The sequence below is a fragment of the Polyergus mexicanus genome, unplaced genomic scaffold (genome assembly GCF_030449975.1).
Source record: "Polyergus mexicanus isolate NDT 795.1 unplaced genomic scaffold, iyPolMexi1.0 SCAF_1, whole genome shotgun sequence".
Taxonomy (NCBI): Eukaryota; Metazoa; Arthropoda; class Insecta; order Hymenoptera; family Formicidae; genus Polyergus; species Polyergus mexicanus.
Window position 1 is genome coordinate 13,878,597 of NW_027223321.1, and position 20,274 is coordinate 13,898,870.

Genomic DNA, 20,274 nt, shown 5'->3' on the forward strand with positions numbered 1-20,274 from the left:
AATTTATTTCTCGCGTTAGCGTTTATATAAATTATTATTGATTTGACGATTATACTAGTGGGGACTTATACACAGGCAAACTTGCGGTAGCCGCATAAATACGTAAGCCAAAAGAAATTGACCAATCATGTGGCTAATGTAAAGGATGCCATATCGTTACGTTTTCGTGCTAGATGTGTGATTGGTTCATGATTTCTCTGTGCACAGGTGCATTATATATCTGTCAAGGTATGGTGTGTGTGTGTGTGTATGTGTGTGTATGTGTGTGTGTATGTGTGTGTGTATGTGTGTGTGTATGTGTGTGTGTATGTGTGTGTGTATGTATGGTGTGGATGGTGTATGTAGTTAGTGAACAGGCCCTAAAATGCCCTAAAAAGGCTGCTATATATAGTTATCTTAGTATGAAGATACATGCAAGAACTTTGATGAATAAAATCGAATCCAATACAATATTTGACCAAATAATGTTATCACGTTATTTTTGGTGCACATAATTACATGATCGATGAGTTAGCGAAAAAGCAGCGCAAGTGGGGAGATTCTCAGTTTAGGGAAAAAACAGCTGATTTAAGATAACGGAAATCTTAGAATAGAGAATCTCAAAATAGAGAAATTGTTTTTACAATGGTAGCACGATAAAAAGAGACATGGCACCTTTCCCTCTCTGTCGCGTTTTTGCTGTTACTATCGCATGTGATACGAATCCTTGTCACTAGGAATTATCGATGATATTTTCATCGTCTTCATTCACTTTATGTCGCGTAGATATCGATCATATAATGGGAAAAACCTGATTTTGTAAACAATGTCAAAATTCAACGGATTACTCTTTCTTTACTCTTTATCGGCTGTTATCACTTCAGTACGTAATATTTTAATCGTTTATTTTTTAAATACATTCTTTTCCTCGCTATTATTTATTTTTATGCATTTTGATAAAGGTAAACAATTTCTATAATTTATTATTCAGAAATATATAATATATATTTGTTATTGATTAAATTATCTGTCAACTTTCCCTATCTATATTTTTAAATTTAAAAAGCCGCATTATATTCTTTATTCCCCTTTTAATAAGACTCTCAATTAAATTGTTGTCAAGTAAAAAATGATTAATTGTGTATACCTTACAGGCTTTAACAAATTCAACTTTTTGTGAAGTTCCTGAACATAGTTTAAGTCTTGTATATAAATTAACAAAATTATCATCAAACAAAGAAGATATCATTATCAAACATGATTATCCAAATGAAACAATACGTATGCAATTATGTTCTCCATTGATAAAAAAATGCAACAATCAAGATGGATATGCAATATGTTTAATAAAAAATAACACAGAAAAGGGAATAGGTAGTTTTGTTAAAAGTTTATATCTTATTTATTGTATTACATTATGAGTTTAAAAGCATTTGATTTTATTTATATAAACAGGAAAATTTCCTCCGAAAGTTCTTAATAACTCTGGCAAAATATTATTTAACTTTATCGGTGATAACTGTTTACTTGAAAAATATACAGTGAAAATTATTATGCAATGTGATTATGCTGCAGAAAATAATTCGTATCCTGAATTATTTCCACATGTAAGTAGTTAATTTCTTTTCTAGATATGATAGAGAAAGTACAAATATGCTCATTGAACTATATAATATACTGGAAAGTGCATAAGTAAGGATTCTGCTCAATGATTTTAAACTGAGAGGAATGATGTTGTTTCTGTTTCTATATTAGAGAGCAAAATGAAATGTTACAGAGATAGAAAACAAATCAGCCGTTAGAGATTGGTTATATTTATGATGATTCTTCTTCTAGTATGTTATATAATTCAATGATTGTAATATATAAAAATGAAATATATGATAATGAAAATATTTCTAGGAGGACGGAAAATGTAATTTATTCATGGTATGGAAGACGGCGTTAGCTTGTGCACAAAAATTCCAAACAAATTGTACAGTTGTCAATAATGGTTATCATTACGATTTAAGTTCTTTAACAAGGTCTTCAGATAATTATGTTATTCATATAAGCAATGAGAAGCAGTCACGTAAAATAGTGTTAAATGTCTGTCAATCTATAATACATCAATATGGTGCTATGTGTCCAATTAAGTCGGGCGCTTGTCTGGACGATCCTGAGAAACCAAATAGGTAGATTTAATCTGCAAATATTTAATTTTTTATTAAAATTAAATATAATGGATATATATATAACCCACTCCAATATACAGAGTGTCCGATAATAATTGCATCACCTTTCGCATGCAGGTAGAGCAGATTAAGACGAGTAGGAAAGTCCTCTACCGTTTTGCGATTTTCGCTTTAATTAATTTTTAAAAATTGGCCAATCTGCATGGGTATAAGTGCGCGGCGAGGAAAAATAGCTCAATTACATGGTTGTTCAGTGCGTGACGTTGAGACCAATAAGTATTTAATTATGTATTGTGCCTAGTAATTGCATAACAGTGGCAGTCTCTTCTTGCTGCGTGTTTATATATTTGTGCGAATTGGCCGAATTTTTAAATTAATTTTAATAATTGCAAAAATCGCAAAACGGTAGAGGACTTTTCTACTCGAACACTCTGTATAATCATGTTGTATTATACACAAATGTATAACTTTTTGATACAACAGCACAATGTAGTTAATCTTTTTTCAAAGAATAGTCGTTTGGAGTTCTGTATTGGAGTTTCAGGTATTCGAGTTTAGGAGAAGTACAAAAACCTCTTTTCTTCAAGGATGGATATTTACAAATAGAATATCAAGATGGTGCGCTGTGTGCCAAAAATATTAAGACTCCACATGTTAAAACAACTATCAAATTTATGTGTCATTTGGAAGCCAAAGTATAATAATAGATATTATATACAAATATAATATACACACACAAAATATAGTACATATATTAATGAAATACATTTGAAAATATTGAAATATTGTTATCATACAGGAGACTATTCCAGAATATATTGGAGGAAGCGATGATTGCCATTATCAATTAGTATGGTATACTGCTGCAGCGTGCAGTATTGAGTCTCTACATAACTACAGTGTCGAAACAGCAGGCAATTGCTCTGTTACGAATCCACTCACGAATTTTATGTAAGAATTCGATTCCTCGATCTTATGCGCGATTAATATTCATAAATCTATAATATATTTATATGATTTGACTGTATATCTTATACATGACAGATATAATATGCAGTCATTGATGAACAGAGACTATACCGTCGTAAATACAAACGGTATAAAATACAAATTCAGAGTATGCGAAGCACTTACAGATAACACATGTGGAACTGGAACAGGTACTATATATTGCTATTACTAATCGCGTATTTTATGATTTTATGATGAATCTAAATTTCTCTCACCAAATTATTATTCTTACATACAGGAATATGCAATTCAAAATACAATACATCATTGGGTCAAGCTAACACAAATTTGATATGGCAGCAGGGTGGCCCTTATTTAAATTATACTAATGGTAAATTATGCGATAATGGACTGCATCATTATACAGTTATCGGATTTTTCTGCGGTCCGGAAGGGTTGCCCAATCAGCCGTTGCTTATGGAAGAGTATCCTTGTCAGACCGTTATACATTGGAACATAGATCTAGCTTGTGAAAAAAGAGTAAGCATATTTATGTGTTGCATATTTAAGTCTGTTATATAATATTTTTATTTTGTTTTTTTTTACATAATGGAGAATTTCTTTCTGTCTAGATTAAATGTGCAACTAATAATGACGATGAAATTAACTTAACTCCTCTTATACAATCTACAAATAATTACATTGTAAAAGCCAACGGTACTGAATTCCATATAAATATATGCCGACCGCTAGTCCCCACTCGAGGTCTTACATGTGTACATGGTAGCGCTGCTTGTAAAGTTTCAGTAAATTCAAAGAATGAATATACCAATGAAACCGTGAGTACAAATATGATATATTTAAATAGTTATCACAATATTGTAATTAAAATATAATGTAAATATTTTTATAACAGTATTTCAATTGCTTTTATTAAAATAATGATTTAACAGAGTTTGGGATTTCCTGAGGATAGCCCCACATTAAATAAAGATCTACAAATAATATTACGTTATATTGGTGGATCACAGTGTCCAGAGAATCCAGTTAAATCGATATCTTCAAATTTCACATTTATTTGTGATAATAATAATCAGGTAACAATATATATAGAATATATACAGATTTGCTTAATCTTAATCTTTTAATTAGAAAATTTTTTGATATGAAATTAATTATTATTAAAAAATTAATATCTTTATAACTAAATTCTCTGAACTAAATTATGTAAAGTCTATTTGATAAGATAATAGTTTTAATTTAACTATTTCTTCAAAATTTACTTCTCAGAAGGTCTCTTATTAGTTTCTTTATAATTTTTGGTGCACTGATATTTTAACTATAAAGAAATCAAACTTAATATAATAAAGAAATATTATTAAGATTAAAATCAACAAAGTTCAAAGAAATATATTATATTTATATCCATAATAGTGAAATTTTAAAAACAATATTTTGCTAAAGTTTTTATATTTTTAGGGACTTCCAGTATACAAAACTTATGTTAATTGTACTTATGTGTTTGAATGGAATACTAGTATAGCATGTGGAGCTGTGATAGGAGGCTGGACGCTACCCTGTATTATAAAGGATGGTTTTCTATCATATGAATATGATCTTTCTTTGTTATATAAAAAAGAACAGATATATTATGTGAGTTTACAAAAAAAATTTCAAAACATTTTGAATATAGTATATTGTTTATGTAATTAAGTACATTATTCAATTAAATTTTTTTTTTACTAATATAAGGTCAACTTTATACTTACTATATACATTCAATTATTTCAAATATTTCAATTGTTTAATCTCCTAAATTTTTAATGTTGCCTTATTTGTGCATGCAAAAAAGAAATATATGTATGCATATATATAGTGTCTACTAATGATGACAACATAGGCTAGCAAATATTATCAGAAATAAAATTATAAATCGTAGGTGAAAGGCAAACAAGGCAAGGAATACAGTATAAATATTTGTGGTGGAGAAAAATATTGTAACGGATTCGCTGTATGTAACAGAGGCAATGGTTATGGATCACTGAAAAGTGTGGTTTTTGATTACAGTCGAAATGACGTAAAGCTCAAATATTCAAATGGCAGTAAATGTAACAACAGTAAGTTATCGATTATTTCGTTTTTCATTAAAGTATTCGTAATTCATTTTTCAATTGTATATGTAAATGTATTTTATATTCTAATAGGTTCCTACACATCTGAAGTAAGATTTATATGTAACGATTCCATAGGCATTGGTGTACCAAAACTATTGCTGGTAAGTGAAAATTATTCAGAATTTTTATTCAGTATGCAATATTCTCCAGTAAAAAATAAGAGTAATTTTTCAGAGATAACGCTATAAGATACACTTAAGAAAAAATAAAGATTCTCTTTCAGGAAAGAATTCTCCGTAGGAAAGAATTTCTTTCCTACATGATGAACACATATATCAAAAAATAAATTTTTATTTCGCATTTATTTTTCCACATAATCTTAGATTGTTTATTTGTTCTAATGTAATACGAGTTTTAAAATTGTTTCTGATAAAAACTCGTAAGCAATTTTAACGGATCGATTTACACAGCAATCAGTGAGTAAAAGTTGTTTGATTCAACATTCATTGATAGCATTTACTCTATAATGAAATTACATTTTCATTATATACTCTTCCATTAAAACTTTTTCTAGCTTTATTGATTTTTACTGACCAATCGTGAAATAAAATTATTACTACTTTTTTTTTAAGTATATCTTACTTTTGAAATTTTTTTGTGGTAATGGTTATACGAACATATGATGTTCAACATCTATCAAACAACTCAGATTCAATTATTCTCTAGTGAGAACATCCATTATATTATTTCTCACACTATAAGTTTGCTATCTTTAAAATCTAATATCTTTGCAATAAGTTCTCAAATTATAAATTTACACATAGACTACGTTGCGATATTCACTGCCAGTACTGAAAATCTATAGTGTATGCGACGTAAATTATAGATTTTCAATACTGGCAGCGAATATCGGAACACAGTCATATATACAATATATATACATGCATACATCATAAATACATACATACATATATATATACATTATAAAAGCATTTCGTCATGTACCCTGCATATATATTTTCAGATAATGAATTTTTCCTAAAGTATCAATGCATATTAGAATTGCAACGAATATTAGGTAACTATTCGGTATTCTGCAACATTTTTACTATTCGGCCGAATACCGAATAATTTTAAATGTAAAACTGGAAGGAAATAGTAACTAATAGATTGTTGCCAACTCAGCCGCGGATACGTAGTTTTAATATGGTCGAATATCTAACTTATTTATTTATATATCTAATAAAGTAAAATAAAACACATTTATTGTTACATAATGTATTTATCCGGGGTAGCGCGGTCAGGAATGCCGTTGCATTGTTTTCGAATAGTTTATGTTGAGTCGTTGGCACTAAAACCGTGTCTAATATTCGCCGAATATTCAGTTATTCGGCACATGATCTTGCCTAATATTCGGTATTCGCTATTCAGTTGAATATACTGTTCGTTGCATCTCTAGTGCATATATATGATATAAGACGCTACGTTCTATCATACAAAGAATAAAAAAATAATAAAATAAAGAATTATAATAAATTATACATATATAATCCTTAATTAGCATGTCTTTTGCATGTTTTTTAACATGCTAATCTTTTAGCATGCTAATCTTGCACAAACTTTTAATTACTTTAAAGTTCGTGAAAATGATGGAAAATATTATTGATAGTTACAATTAGATATTTCGTAAGAACAAATGCATAAACAGTAGTGTATATCAAATTCGTCCAAGAATAGGTATATGAGAGGATATTTAAAAAAAGCAAGGAATTTTATATTATATAAACATTCCTATTAATGCATGATATTTGCATAATGCATGACATGGAAAATATTTTGTAAAGAAAAATTACTTACAAATTAATTATTCTTTTGTTTGTCAGGTACTGTCTTAGTAACTTAAATTATATACAGGTTGTTCTCTCTATATCATTACTGCATCAGTATTTAACAATTTTATCAAAGAATCTGTTAAGGATTGGTACAGTAATGGAGATATGTGGAAAATTTTATATATAATAACTATTATATAAAAAATTATATACACATATAAATTCTTTATGCTCACTAATGCTATTGCACTATATATAAGTGTATTTGATATCTAAATAAGATGCATCATAATACGTCAAATAGAGTCACTGAGTATTTTCTTATACAAGCTATTTTTCAAAATTTAAAAGATATACTGAAAACTTATAATATATATTACATGATAGAATATCGCATATTAAAGTTAACACATCTATAACAGATATGATATTATATTATATGATAAAATATTAACAATAATATTTATAATATATATCGTGTTAAAAAAGCCAATTTATAACAATTTGCAATCATGATTTGGAATTTTACATAGCGTGCACAAAAGTTTAAATCCAAGTACACACATTCAAATACATTTCTCGAAAGGTATTTGAAGAGCTGGCAGAATAATATAATGTTTACAATAATATGCTTAAAATATATATAGAACATAATATTTTATATGAATTATTTAAGTGAGCTTCTTATTCCTGAAAATTAATATTAATAATTATATCAGGAATTGATAAAAAATATGTATTACATATTATGCTAACATTTATATATATGTAGGTTCATCCTAACATCAGTCAGTTATTTGTTATATTTATCTTGTTTTCTTTCTTTTCTCTTGTTTCTGTCTCTTGTTGTATCAAGTTTGTAATCTTAATCATTTCATCTGAAGATTCTAGATTAAGATCAAGTTTTCTTTCAGAGAAAAAAAATTCTCAAGACAATCTGGGAACATCGACACTGCGTCTATCATAGACAAAACTATAAATATGATCGTTCGTCATTATATCTTAAATTTTTATCCTTGTATCAAACAATGCACTCTTTATTATCAATCATAGGATCATGTTTGATTAAATGTTCTGGTGTAAGAATTATTGTTCCATTTAACTTACACGAGTCTTGCGGAAACTCGTTCGAAGGTAACTTTTCTTCCAGCTTCTTGTCGCATACGAATGTTTTAAATGTATCAGCGGGTGGCGTAGTGTTGGGAGGAGTTTCGGGAATCCCGATCGGATACATAAGTTCTTTTTTATCTCCGTTTGCTTGAATACACAGTTGATGATTCTCAAAGATTTTTCTTCCGACCATGCTACTCTTCCTAGGTAATTTGATTTGATGCGGTAACGCGTATCTCAATTTATCCCAGAACCAAGGATCTCCCCATTTGACGTAAGTATTCATACTTATGTATGCCTTCAATTCTGGATCCAAGTCATCCGTAGGACCGATATCGCCGTACAGGATCAATATAACTCGCGCTCGACCTTCGCTCAATGCCTGACTATGAGCGGCTCGAAACTCCATCCTTCCCCAGACACTCTCGAGAAAATTCGGCGACAATACCACTATCGTTCGTTTCGAATCCTCCACAGATCTAGCGATATTCGCTGGTATCCACTCGCCCGCCAACCAATCCCGATAATGAAGACACAGTTTAAATGGCGTCGGGCCGTTTTCCAATTTCGACACTAGTTCATTCACCACAAAGTCTTGATCCTTGTGCGAGTAGCTTACAAACGCATCGTATAATTTCTCTTTATCCAATTCCTCTTCCGTTACGAACCACAAACACCATTGATGCGCGAATAGCCACACTTTGATCTGTTGTTCATATTTGTAATAGAATAGTCCCGAGATGCCAATAAGCAACCCGATCAAAGCAATCGCTACGCTGATGCCCATAATCGCTGTATTGTCAAACGGACAAAATTCGATTGTGGTCATCTCTGATATGGTCTTATCTTTCCCGGGACACTTCACTTTATGTAGATTAGGTATATCCACGAGTTTCGTTTGAATGAAATTTAGAAAGTCCTTAGTGTTGCAATCGCATATCCATGGATTTTCGTGTAACGTCAAGTTTAAATTCTTAGAGTTTTTCAAGAACTTTAACACATCAGGATGTATTGTTGACATGTTGTTATTGTGTAGTTCCAAGACCTGAAACAGAGATTTCAATCGTACATCTTAATCGTATAAAACATAATATAATATTTTTTTATTACTTTATGTATACACAATGATCCGAAAAAATGTCAAAATTGATTTCTGCGAATCTTTATATTCTTTTTGTATTTTATATATCCTTGAATTTTCTGATACTTTTTTTATGATTCTTTGTTAATAAAATGTTGTGTAGAGATTTACACACCTGTATTGTATTGGGCAATTCGTCTAAGAAAATCTCAGAGATATTGTTGTGAGATAAAATAAGTTTCTTCATTGATTCACGTTTTAAATTTTTCAAATCCGGCATTCGCGTAAATTGATTATTCGCGAAATTCAATTCGAGTTGCCAAAAATCGCCAGGATTTTTTATATCGCTCGGAACACTAGTTAAATTTCTATGAGAGCAGTTGAATATAAATACGTTGCCATCTGGCTTTACGTGACAGTCGCATATTTTGGGGCACTCGAAATTTGTATCATTTACCGTGCACATTAATGATTCAGATTTTAACTTCTTAACGAGCACGTCCTTCAGCTCCTCTGGACTTTGACAAGTTAAATTTCCAGGTATTATGTGGAAATAATTTTGAACATTGGAATGCATTTTGCCTTCGATATATCGTAAAAAGTCATACAGTTCGCAATCGCAACTTAACGGATTGTTCTCCACTAATATTATCGTATCATGAAAAGCATGTTGAAATTCTGCGATTTGTTCGGCACTACGCAAGAATATGTGCTGTATTTTATTGTAAGTTAAATCCACTTTGATATCGGTTGATAAAAATTGCAAATCTTCACTCTGCAATTAAAAAAGAAAAAAATCAAAGATGTGTATGTATATTATTGTTTTCGAAAATCAGTTTATAACTTTGTCAATTACATTTTTACCGCTTTCAAAATTGTGTGTGTGTGTGTGTAGAGAAAGAGGGGAAGGGGGGGGGGTAGATATGCGCATACGTGTATGTATGCTTTCCCCAAAACACTTACTTCTATAGAGGATATATTATTATATCTGAGATCCAATATTCGAAGTTCCAAATTACTCCACGTCCAATCACTGAATATTTCCGAAATATTGTTATTGGCTAAATATAATTCCTTTAAATTGATGCAATAATGAAAAGGTGACTTGATTCCATATTCATCATGATACTCGAAAAAAGTAGATCGTAACGTAAGACGATTGTTGGAAAATTTAGCAATCTTCAGTTGTTCTAAAGAAGTAAAACTATAGTCGGAAATGGTCATCACTTGATTTTCTTCTATATTTAATTCTTCCAATGCATACAATCCGTCGAATACATGGCTGCAACATTAAAAAGAATTGACATTGATAAAAATATAGAAAATATAAAAACATTTATTGTTTGTATAGTAACAGTATATAAACGTACTTGGAAATAAAAGTGATGCGATTTTTTGATAAATCCAATTTTATCAATTGCTTGGTATTCAAGAAAATATAATCAGGCAATTCTTCAAGATCATTGAAATTCAATTTCAATTCTTGCAATTCTTTCAAATCTCGGAATATTAGTACGGGTAAGAATTTAAGATAATTTCGGCTTAAAGTGATATTGGTCAGTGAAAAAGATCCCCAGAAAAGATCTTCCTGTAATATGGTAAATCCATTCTTGATCAGATTCAACACCTTTAGTTCTGTTAAATTAGCGAAAAATTCATTTGGCAAAGTCATATTTTTTTTGTTGTCAGACATAGTGAAGGTATGTAGTTTCATGTTATTTCGTAGCAGATTCCTTGGTAAATGTGTAAAATTATTCCGAGATAAGTTGAGAATCTCGAGATTCTTCAGCTTCGCAAATATGTCTTCCGGTAAACTGATCATGTTATTCCAATTAAGATCGAGTGTTTTGAGAGCGACAAGATCATCAAAAATTCCCGATTGTAGTTTCGTTAAACGATTTTTCCACAAACTGAGAAATGTCAGATTTTTCAGATTCCCAAATGTGCCTAATTCTATCGATTGCAAATCATTATCGGACAATTCGAGCCACTGCAATTGAGGGGTATGATCGAAAATTCCATTGATCAAGTGTAAATTGTTTTCGCGCAAGTTGAGCCCTGTCAAGTTAGTCAGATCGGCCAACAGATCCTTGTCTACATAGGACACATTATTGCTCGATAAAACCAAAGACTTTAGATTCTCGAAACCGGCTAGATGTTGCTTTTTCAGAGTGAAGCTCAAGTTCTTGTACGATTGGAAGCTCAATTTCTCAATGCCAGTAGCTCCTAACATTTTTGTGATTTCACCCAAACTTCTGTTGTTCGGTAAATCGCACATTTGAAAGAACACTGATTTCATTTCATTTTCCGTTTGGGACGTCACATCCAAATAGAAATCTGTCCATTCCGGCGAGTTGATACAATTGATCTATGTGAAAAAAATATGTTAACATAAACTAATTTAATTTATTATATTTATTTCTTATTTATAAGATTATATAATAGCATGAAAGATGTAAAGAGAGAGAGAGAGAGAGAGAGAGAGAGAGAGAGAGAGAGAGAGGGGGGAGAAGAGTGGGAGAGAGAGGGAAGAGAAAGAAATACCTAAAGAAAAACATATCGATTTTATATATAGGTTTTAAAATTTTCTGAGCTTTTAGTATAAATGATGTCATAGAAAGTTTCAAAGAAAAGTATACATGGAAATAAAATAGAATCTTAGAAAATGTTATATATATCTCGTAACTGATATGAAATATTTGAAAGGCTATTAATTTTTTAATTATCTAAATAGATTTCTAAAAATATAAATTTATATTTTTGAAGAAAATTATTTCATTAAATTTATTGAAAGAAAGAATTGTGATATAATAGAAAGTTCAGATTCTGCTATACCATATACTATTGTTATAGTTGAAAATCAGTTAACATGTTATATACCAAATTTATCATTCTTTTACAATTTTGTGTTCTTGAGTATAAATTTTAATTGTTGACAGTATGATGATATCTTTGCAGCTATGTCTAGACAAATGTAAAATTAGATAGATACGTACCTTTATATACTGGTTCGGTTGTATATTTACAATGAAATAGGAGTCGTTCCCCATTAAACAGTTTAACTCGAAAGCGCCATCGAAATTCAAGTCACAGATGCATGTCGTATTTGTTGGGCAATGAAAGGCGGAGGAACTGCTTATAGCGATAATCAAAATCACGAGATATGTCTCACGACGGGTGATCATTTTCCAAGATGTATCGTAATTCTCTCCCTTAGCTTGACACCTGTTTAAACAAGCAAAAAAGAATACATTTTTATTACATTATTATATGTAATGCTCTTTTATTTCTCACATATTTCTAAGTCGTGAATGTTAAGAACAATATTGTGAAAATCGGAAGTATCGTGGCTTAGATAAATGTAACACTTCCTCTTTTCGAGATAAGCCTATTGCAACTCTGGCTATATATTTTTATGTATCACACACAATATCGTATCACATAAATCGTATTCATAAATAAAATATGAATTTTTACAAATACGTCTGAATATATATATTTTTATATCTCTAATTGTAAGAGAAAAATCTATCTTCTTTAATAACGAGAGGAATGTTGATCATTTATAATTATTAGTCTATAAAAACTGTGACGTGATTTCGAAAATTGTTACAATAATATTAAAACAAATATTACAATTTTTTATTTCAACTAGTCTCTGAAATTAAAATATTATATGATATTGGATGATTTTTGGACATCTTATAACAATGTTGTAATGCCTTGTAATTTTATTACAAACCGTAAATATCAAAGGAAACCAAAATATGCGTACGCATCATCGCGTCTGTTTTACATTGTCTTTACATATAATAATTTAATTAAATAATTAATAAGAATTTTTAAAATATTTCGTAATAAAACAGATTGATAACATAATAAATCTTAATACAATTCGTGGAATCTCATTCCTTGATGAATTACGAGATACATAATTGCAAACGGAAACTATTATGACCAAAGTCTAGTTCACGATTCTTAGTATTGTAATTTAGCATCTCGATTTGTTTTTTCGATGATGTACATGTGCTTTTTGCATTCTATATGTATTGCCTGACGGAAAAGAAATCTTTTTCCAAATTTAATACAATAATTATTAGATCGATATAAGAAAAATTTGTTGCAGAAAATTGAAAATAGAATTACGCAATTTTGAAATAATTTTTATTAAAATCTCACATTATATTCTCGATACATATTTTTATTTTATCTAAAAATAATGTTTTTTCATATTTTTCTCTTTTCAAAAATTGTGAAATTTTATGTAAATCAGATCTCTTCTTTTGTTTAGAAAATAAGGAAAAAAATGTATTCAGATACCTACTTGTTGGAACATGGTGTACTACCGCAATATATAATTTATTTTTAATTCATAGTAAAATAATCGTCTCTCGTATGTCTCTCTGTTGAGGATGAAAAAACATCAGTATTATGACATACTTCTTAGAATTGCCGTAATATATAATTTATTTTCAATTCGTGATAGTCATACAATTGCCAACATCTTAATCATTTATTTGTTCATATTTTTTATTTTGTTAAAAAAAGAACATTAACATTATGATCTCTATAATATTGATTGAGCAAACTTACGCTCACGTAAACATTCACGTTAAACTCGCAGAATAATATCCATCAAATAGCTGTTTTAAAACATACGTGGAAAGTTATCATGACAATTAATTTATTTTTGAAGCTCGGAACTCTCTCGGAGAAAGTATGTGTCATAACAATATATCTCAAAACTCTTAATCTTGATTTTGATAAGAGATTTTTTGAACTTTAGAGATTGTGTGTTTTTTTTTTTTTTTTTACATCGTCAAAATATTTGTAATTTCCGAAAGATCAAAAATAATAGGCATTTCGTGTAAACTAAATTCACGAAAAGCAATTAAATAACAAAATCTTTATTTATTCATTTAAATACAAATGAATAAATTTGATTTTTTAGTTTTAAAAAATTTCGCAATTATATTAAAGTATTTCCTAGTGTGCATGATATATTAATTAAAAACTTCTATAATAAAAAATAGTCTATTCCAATTTTTTTTTTAAATAAAGAAAAAGATCTATTATATTCTATAAAAAATATATATTCATACAGATAAAGTAAATGTAAAAGATTTGGCTTATCATCGAACGATTTTTAAAAGACACGCAATCAAAACAAAATGCGGCTTAACAAACGTGATCTTAAATAGTTTTTGGGTTGAAACTAATTAAAATTAAAAACATTGGCAATTTTAATTTCATAAATATATATATATATAAATACATTAATAAATACTATGCTACCGCCTGGCTATCACATTGAATATGATACGTTATCAATGATTGATTTCTATAATGTCTCATTCACAAAAACTATTCTACGAAATATTTTCAATCGCAGTTTCTTTCCTTATATCATTATATTATCATATTTTCCTTATAGATACGTAATATCAACTATTATTATGCGAATACATAATTGTGCGACTGGTGACATGTTATCGTAATTGAAAAAAAATCTAATTAGCTGATATATCACTGATAATATATGTGATAACCGATGAGATATTAACACCTGTTAAATTGCATGCATGCAAACAAATGACATACTCAAAGATTTTATCCATTAAATTCCGATGGTTCCTTTCGCAAAATTACATTCTTGACAAAATCTTCTGGGTGACTTTATTTTTACAATTAATTTAACACTTGCTCAATTCTGCGAAATATTGTACTTTCATTTCCGAGAATAATCAAGAATGTCAATAGCGCAACAATTGCAACGGTATGCAGAAGCGACAATTATTAAAACTGACAATATAGGCTTTATTGGCTTAATTTTTACTTTACCGGATACGATACATACGTGAAAGTATGAAGCAAAAGATTCCTCGCCCTTTGTCACAAATATTTATTAATAAAACTATTCACGATTTCGATACACTTCTTTCGCATACCTAGAAAGAAGTTTTCCAATTTTTTTTTTTTTTTTAAATAATCAAATTTCAGTGACCTTGTTTCAAATTTAATAAAAAAGAAAAAGAAAAGAAGTGATTTATGTCCGCGCTAAATAAATCAATCTGATGTATATTTCCGCAAACTTGTAAGTTTCCGTAGTATACGCCTGTTGCAGTTTCCACGTCAAAAGTGATATCATGTTAATGATAACACATGATCTTTGCATATCGATGTTTCTCAACTTCCTTTTTATGCGCATTTTCCGCGTCATATATAGTTATCTCAACACGAATCTATCTCTAAACGTAAAATTTTTTTACAGGCGTAATTTTCTCTTATATTATATAATTTTGTTTTTTCCGTGATTGTAAATTGCTTGAAATATATATCTCACATTTTAATTAATTCTCATTAATATCAATGTGAAGAAAATCGATAGACATGTCAATCCAATGTTCATAGGCAGTGTAATTATATCTCGATTTTGCGATACGCGATGGCCCCTCTCCATCATTTTTCGCTTTTATCGTCCGTTCGTGTGAAATCCTGATGAATCTTAATTATGCTCGCATTATGTAAATAGCATTGGAAATTTGTTGCCATATAAACGTTTCGTAAAATCACACATCGGGCCTTTCCCGACACGCGTCAATAATCAGCGTAAATTACGCTGCTAAATTATGAGCTTTGGAAACGCGGAAACTTTGTCGATTCATTATCAACGAATATCGCGATAGTAAAAGAAAACAAATAGAGTTGTGCAAATTAGAAACTTGCACATTGCTTCCTCATTATTTTATTTTACAAAGCTTAAGCTACTTTAAGCATGCGGTTTTTGCAATTTTTCCTTCCTCATAGAGGAAGCTTTGTGAACGAAATAAAAAGATAAAGAAGCAATATGCTATTTTCTAATTTACACACTTTTTTTTTTTATATAATCGTTATAGATTATACGTGTAAAAAAATTTATTCCGACATCTCAAATTTTTTGAAAGTTACAGCGCGTACAGACATTTCTCAAAAAATTCAAAATTTTATAAAAAATGAATCCTTTCACAGATACTTACCAAATTCAGTACCAACCATCCTTTAATAATACTCTATTCGTGTAAAAAAATTTAATCCGATATCTCAAATTTTCTGAAACTTACAGCGCGTACAGATATTTCTCAAAAAATTCAAAATTTTATAAAAAATGCACCCTTTCACCGATACTCACCAAATTCAATAGCAACCATCCTTTAATAATATTTTATTCATCTAAAAAAATTTAACCTGATATCTCAAAATTTGCGAAAGTTACAATGTATACAGACATTTCTCAAAAAAAATTAAAAATTTTATAAAAAATGAACCTTTTCATCGATTCTCACTTCAAATTCAATACCAATCATCCTTGAATGATACTTTATCCACGTAAAAAAAAATTTAACCCGATATCTCAAAAATTGCGGAAGTTAGAGATTGTACAATATATTGCGTACATACACACATACATACATAGATACATTTCTTAGGAATATGATTTTTCGACGTTTTGGGACATTCTAAACACATTGGCATAGAAAACTCGAAAAAAAAAAAAAATGTTGTCACGAAAACAAAGCTTCCTCTATGAGGAAGCAAAAAAGAAGAAAAACGTGGCACATCCTGCTCCGCGTCGCTCAACTACAATATGACTACGACGACGATTAATGAAACGAGTTTACGATGTATGGATCGTCCTTGACGATCCTCTGTGAACGAGTGTTTACGTCACAGAACAGGGCCCGATTCACTCGATGCTCCTAAGCCAGCAAAAATTTTACGGACAAGTTTTCAAGATCTTTTTGTGTTTTGATTTTCAATATATGTATTATATGTTAGTAAAAATGAACTTGCTTTATCATGCTACGGGGAAAAGTTCCGTATTACCTTCTTTTGCATTTTAGAATTCGTAGCTAATAATACACGAGACAAGATAGGGAAAACACATTTTCGCGTCACGTATATGTAAATTCGCGAGAAATTTAAAAGATATATAAAGAAAAAAATTAATTAATTAATGATACGATGTAGGAAGTTTAGAAAACACAATAAATATACGAGCGTCTGTTGAAAAACGCGGATTTATCGATTCATAGATCTACAGAATCAATATATGGCCAGCCAAAATTACGATCAATTTATTAACAAGATACTTTTTATTTTTCAAACGCTACCGCTACTAAATAGATGTTTTTAAACTAAATAGATGTTTTTAAACTAAATAGATGTTTTTAAACTAAATCCGATCCTGTGTGCACGATACGATCATCCGCGAGGCGGTGCCTGAACCGGTTCGTGGAAATGACGTCTATACGCCGTTTACTTACCCGATTTGCAATATGGTAGTTGATGCGTTACTGGACGATCATTTGCGAGTCTCGCTCTGTTCACCTTGATTCCTCTTTTATCGGAAGACAACGGTGATTAATTATTAATAACGATATCACACACACGCGCACTTCTCATATCGCAACACGTGATTTTTCGTACAACGTTTGTAATTAATAGACACTTTGTTTATTTTAATTGCACTTTGTTCCCTTCTTTAGATGTGGTTCGTCTTAAACGTAGAAGGCGTAAAAGAAAACTTAAGCTAACGACGAATGTAATTTTAACGTACAAACTCACAGATCCGTCAAGCCAATCGTACGACCGCGCAGTCCGACATAGCCCGACTGACTGATTATGAGCGATCGACCGATTGTGAGATCGTGACCTCCCCTCTTTTCATCTTCCCACTTCTCACTCTTTCTCCTTTCCACTCTATCTTCCTCTCTATCTGCCTCTTTCTCTCTCTCTCTCTCTCTCTCTATCTTTCTCCAGAGTCTCTCATTCATTCACTTACCCGTACATTTCTTTTCCTTCTGTTAATCAACATTCTGCTTATCATTAGAAACAGAGGAAAAAATTGTGTGTGTATATATACATATATATATAGAATAAAATCACGCGAACCATACGCCAAATTTTAAATAAATATTATAAAATTATATTTGTATATACAACAAGGATCTTTTTCTTTTTCAAATATTTCATATCGCTTATTACGTTTTATGCTTTTCTGTTTTAAATAAACTTGATTTTGTATACGCTTATATCCGATTACCATTTATCTGTTGGACAAGAAGGCGAAATATTTTCGATCGTATCTTAATGATATTTATATGCACGCTTGATAAAAATAGTGATGATGGAAGAGGAAAAGTATTTTGGAATATTTTTAATATTGCTCCTATCATGGAAATCTTGTATATATAATACATGATATCAATGAAAGAGAGAGGGGCATTTCTTTATAAAATATTCAGATTTCGGATATTGAAGTCTTATTATATTTTTTTTCTGTTTTCCGTAAAATGTAAAAAATCACCAAAATCATCTTTTTATATTTCTTGAAGACTGATAATGGATATAATTTATTAAAAATTTTTAATAATACCCTAGATTCTTATCCTCTCTGTCAAAATGATATATTTTTATTTCTTATTTATTACGGTTGACATCAAAATGAGATTAATTATATGTTTCATAATATTAATTTGACCTTCAATTAAAAAATTTAAAATTAAACAAAAAGAAAGATCTTCAAAATGTGAAATTATTTTACCCAATTTACATTAGATATTAAAGTATTATTAGTTAAAAATGCTATATTGCGTGTGTATACATAAAATGTGAAACATATAAGATTAATCCTTTACAGTTCTTCACATCTTACATCTTTAAATTCAAGAAATATTTTAGTATTCTGCTTTTTGTTAATTTGCCTTGCATACAACTTTCACAGTTGAAATATCCATTATGGCGTAAAATATACATTTGTTCACGAGACAGAGATGGATTGAAATAATATTATCAAAGCTTATAATTTGTCACGGGGGATTAAGCGATAATCTACGGATGGTTGTCGGATGTACAGCCAAATAAAATTTACACATGCAGATATTGTTAATCCGTATCTTTTTCTTTCAATGTCATTTTTATTTTTATTTTTTTGTAACTTATAGGAATCGCAGTGTAGCGCGGAATTTGAATGGCACACCGAAGTGATCTGTGCGAAACATGCCAATTCTCGAGACGTGGATCGAGAAGAAGTAACTTCCTCCGGAATTCTCTTGGTCTCTTCTAGTCACGGTAAACACGGTAATACATTTTGATGGCATCAGATTACAGATGCGACATTGATGACGAATTTGACAAGACAGATTGAGGAAAATAAGATAAGATTCTGGATAATTGAAAGTCACAGACGCTAAATAAAGTGACAAATACATAAAGGGAAACCAAAGTCAATTATTCTTTCTACTTTACTTTAAGAAGACATTTGGCGAGCTTGTTTTTATAGTGAAACTAGTAGCAATACATTTTTGTCAAATAAAATTATTTTACTTTACCCAGTTTTTCTTATTTGTCTTAATCTATCTTGCTGCAACGATTGTACAAATCATATTCTTGCTTACAGCTGGAGCGATAGCTGGCATAGTGCTAACTGTGATCGCGGTGCTGGCCGCTTTAATTTATTTCCGAAATCCGGAGAAAAGAGCGTGCTTTCGTTCGTGGATAAATCTACTTAGTTTCAGAAGAGGTGCAGGCCGTGTCCAGTATTGTAGAGTACGTTCATTTCCTTCTATCTTTTTATGAGCTTTTTATGAACTGCCGCGTATATTTTACATTTTTATTATCGTAGGTCGATACGACTGAGGAGGCTAGACTTTTGTTCGACGCTTCCGATCCCACGCAGTGTCAAACGGATAGCGATGATGATCTTTTGCATGCATAGCGAAATAATGTTATAATTTTTGTTCTAAAATTATAGATTTTACCGAATTATAATAATTTATTTTCAATATTCTTCTGTAAATCGTCGAATATAAATCGTCTTGAAAATCATATGGGACAAAGTATGAAATTAATACATTCTATTAATAATATTTATGTTATAAATTCCTACCATCTCCTTTTCTTTTTTTATATGTTATGATAAAAAGGATATCATGGGTAATAATTATTTTTTACAATAGTAATTAATAGCTATCCGTTCGTAGTATCTAAGTCGG

At 30.0% G+C, this 20,274-nt stretch overlaps 2 protein-coding genes across 8 annotated transcripts; one reads left to right on the forward strand and one right to left on the reverse strand.

The window, feature by feature from the left end:
* Nucleotides 1-330: 330 nt before the first annotated feature.
* Lerp (lysosomal enzyme receptor protein) lies at nt 331-20,126 on the forward strand. Of its 4 annotated transcripts, none has more exons than XM_070301962.1 (16): nt 331-862; nt 1,134-1,353; nt 1,435-1,586; nt 1,882-2,153; nt 2,692-2,848; nt 2,953-3,104; nt 3,198-3,313; nt 3,403-3,644; nt 3,737-3,943; nt 4,058-4,201; nt 4,584-4,757; nt 5,044-5,221; nt 5,309-5,379; nt 19,225-19,360; nt 19,680-19,828; nt 19,905-20,126. In XM_070301962.1, exons 1-16 carry the CDS (start codon nt 806-808, stop codon nt 19,995-19,997), a joined length of 2,520 nt encoding a protein of 839 aa, XP_070158063.1. In that variant the 5' UTR covers nt 331-805; the 3' UTR covers nt 19,998-20,126. The 4 variants fall into 4 exon arrangements, with proteins under 4 accessions (XP_070158063.1, XP_070158069.1, XP_070158066.1 ...); XM_070301968.1 differs by having other exon boundaries at nt 19,225-19,351; XM_070301965.1 differs by having other exon boundaries at nt 2,698-2,848.
* Tl (toll like receptor) lies at nt 7,038-17,885 on the reverse strand. 4 transcript variants are annotated; one of them, XM_070301923.1, is made up of 7 exons: nt 16,258-17,095; nt 13,566-13,644; nt 12,238-12,466; nt 10,612-11,609; nt 10,205-10,523; nt 9,417-10,016; nt 7,038-9,205 (listed from the first exon to the last, which is right to left on the reverse strand). In XM_070301923.1, the coding sequence occupies exons 3-7, from the start codon at nt 12,424-12,426 to the stop codon at nt 8,072-8,074; spliced, it is 3,240 nt and encodes a 1,079-aa protein (XP_070158024.1). In that variant the 5' UTR covers nt 12,427-12,466; nt 13,566-13,644; nt 16,258-17,095; the 3' UTR covers nt 7,038-8,071. The 4 variants fall into 4 exon arrangements, with proteins under 4 accessions (XP_070158024.1, XP_070158029.1, XP_070158017.1 ...); XM_070301928.1 differs by lacking the exon at nt 16,258-17,095 and adding an exon at nt 15,585-15,976; XM_070301916.1 differs by lacking the exon at nt 16,258-17,095 and adding an exon at nt 14,843-15,976.
* Nucleotides 20,127-20,274: the final 148 nt, after the last annotated feature.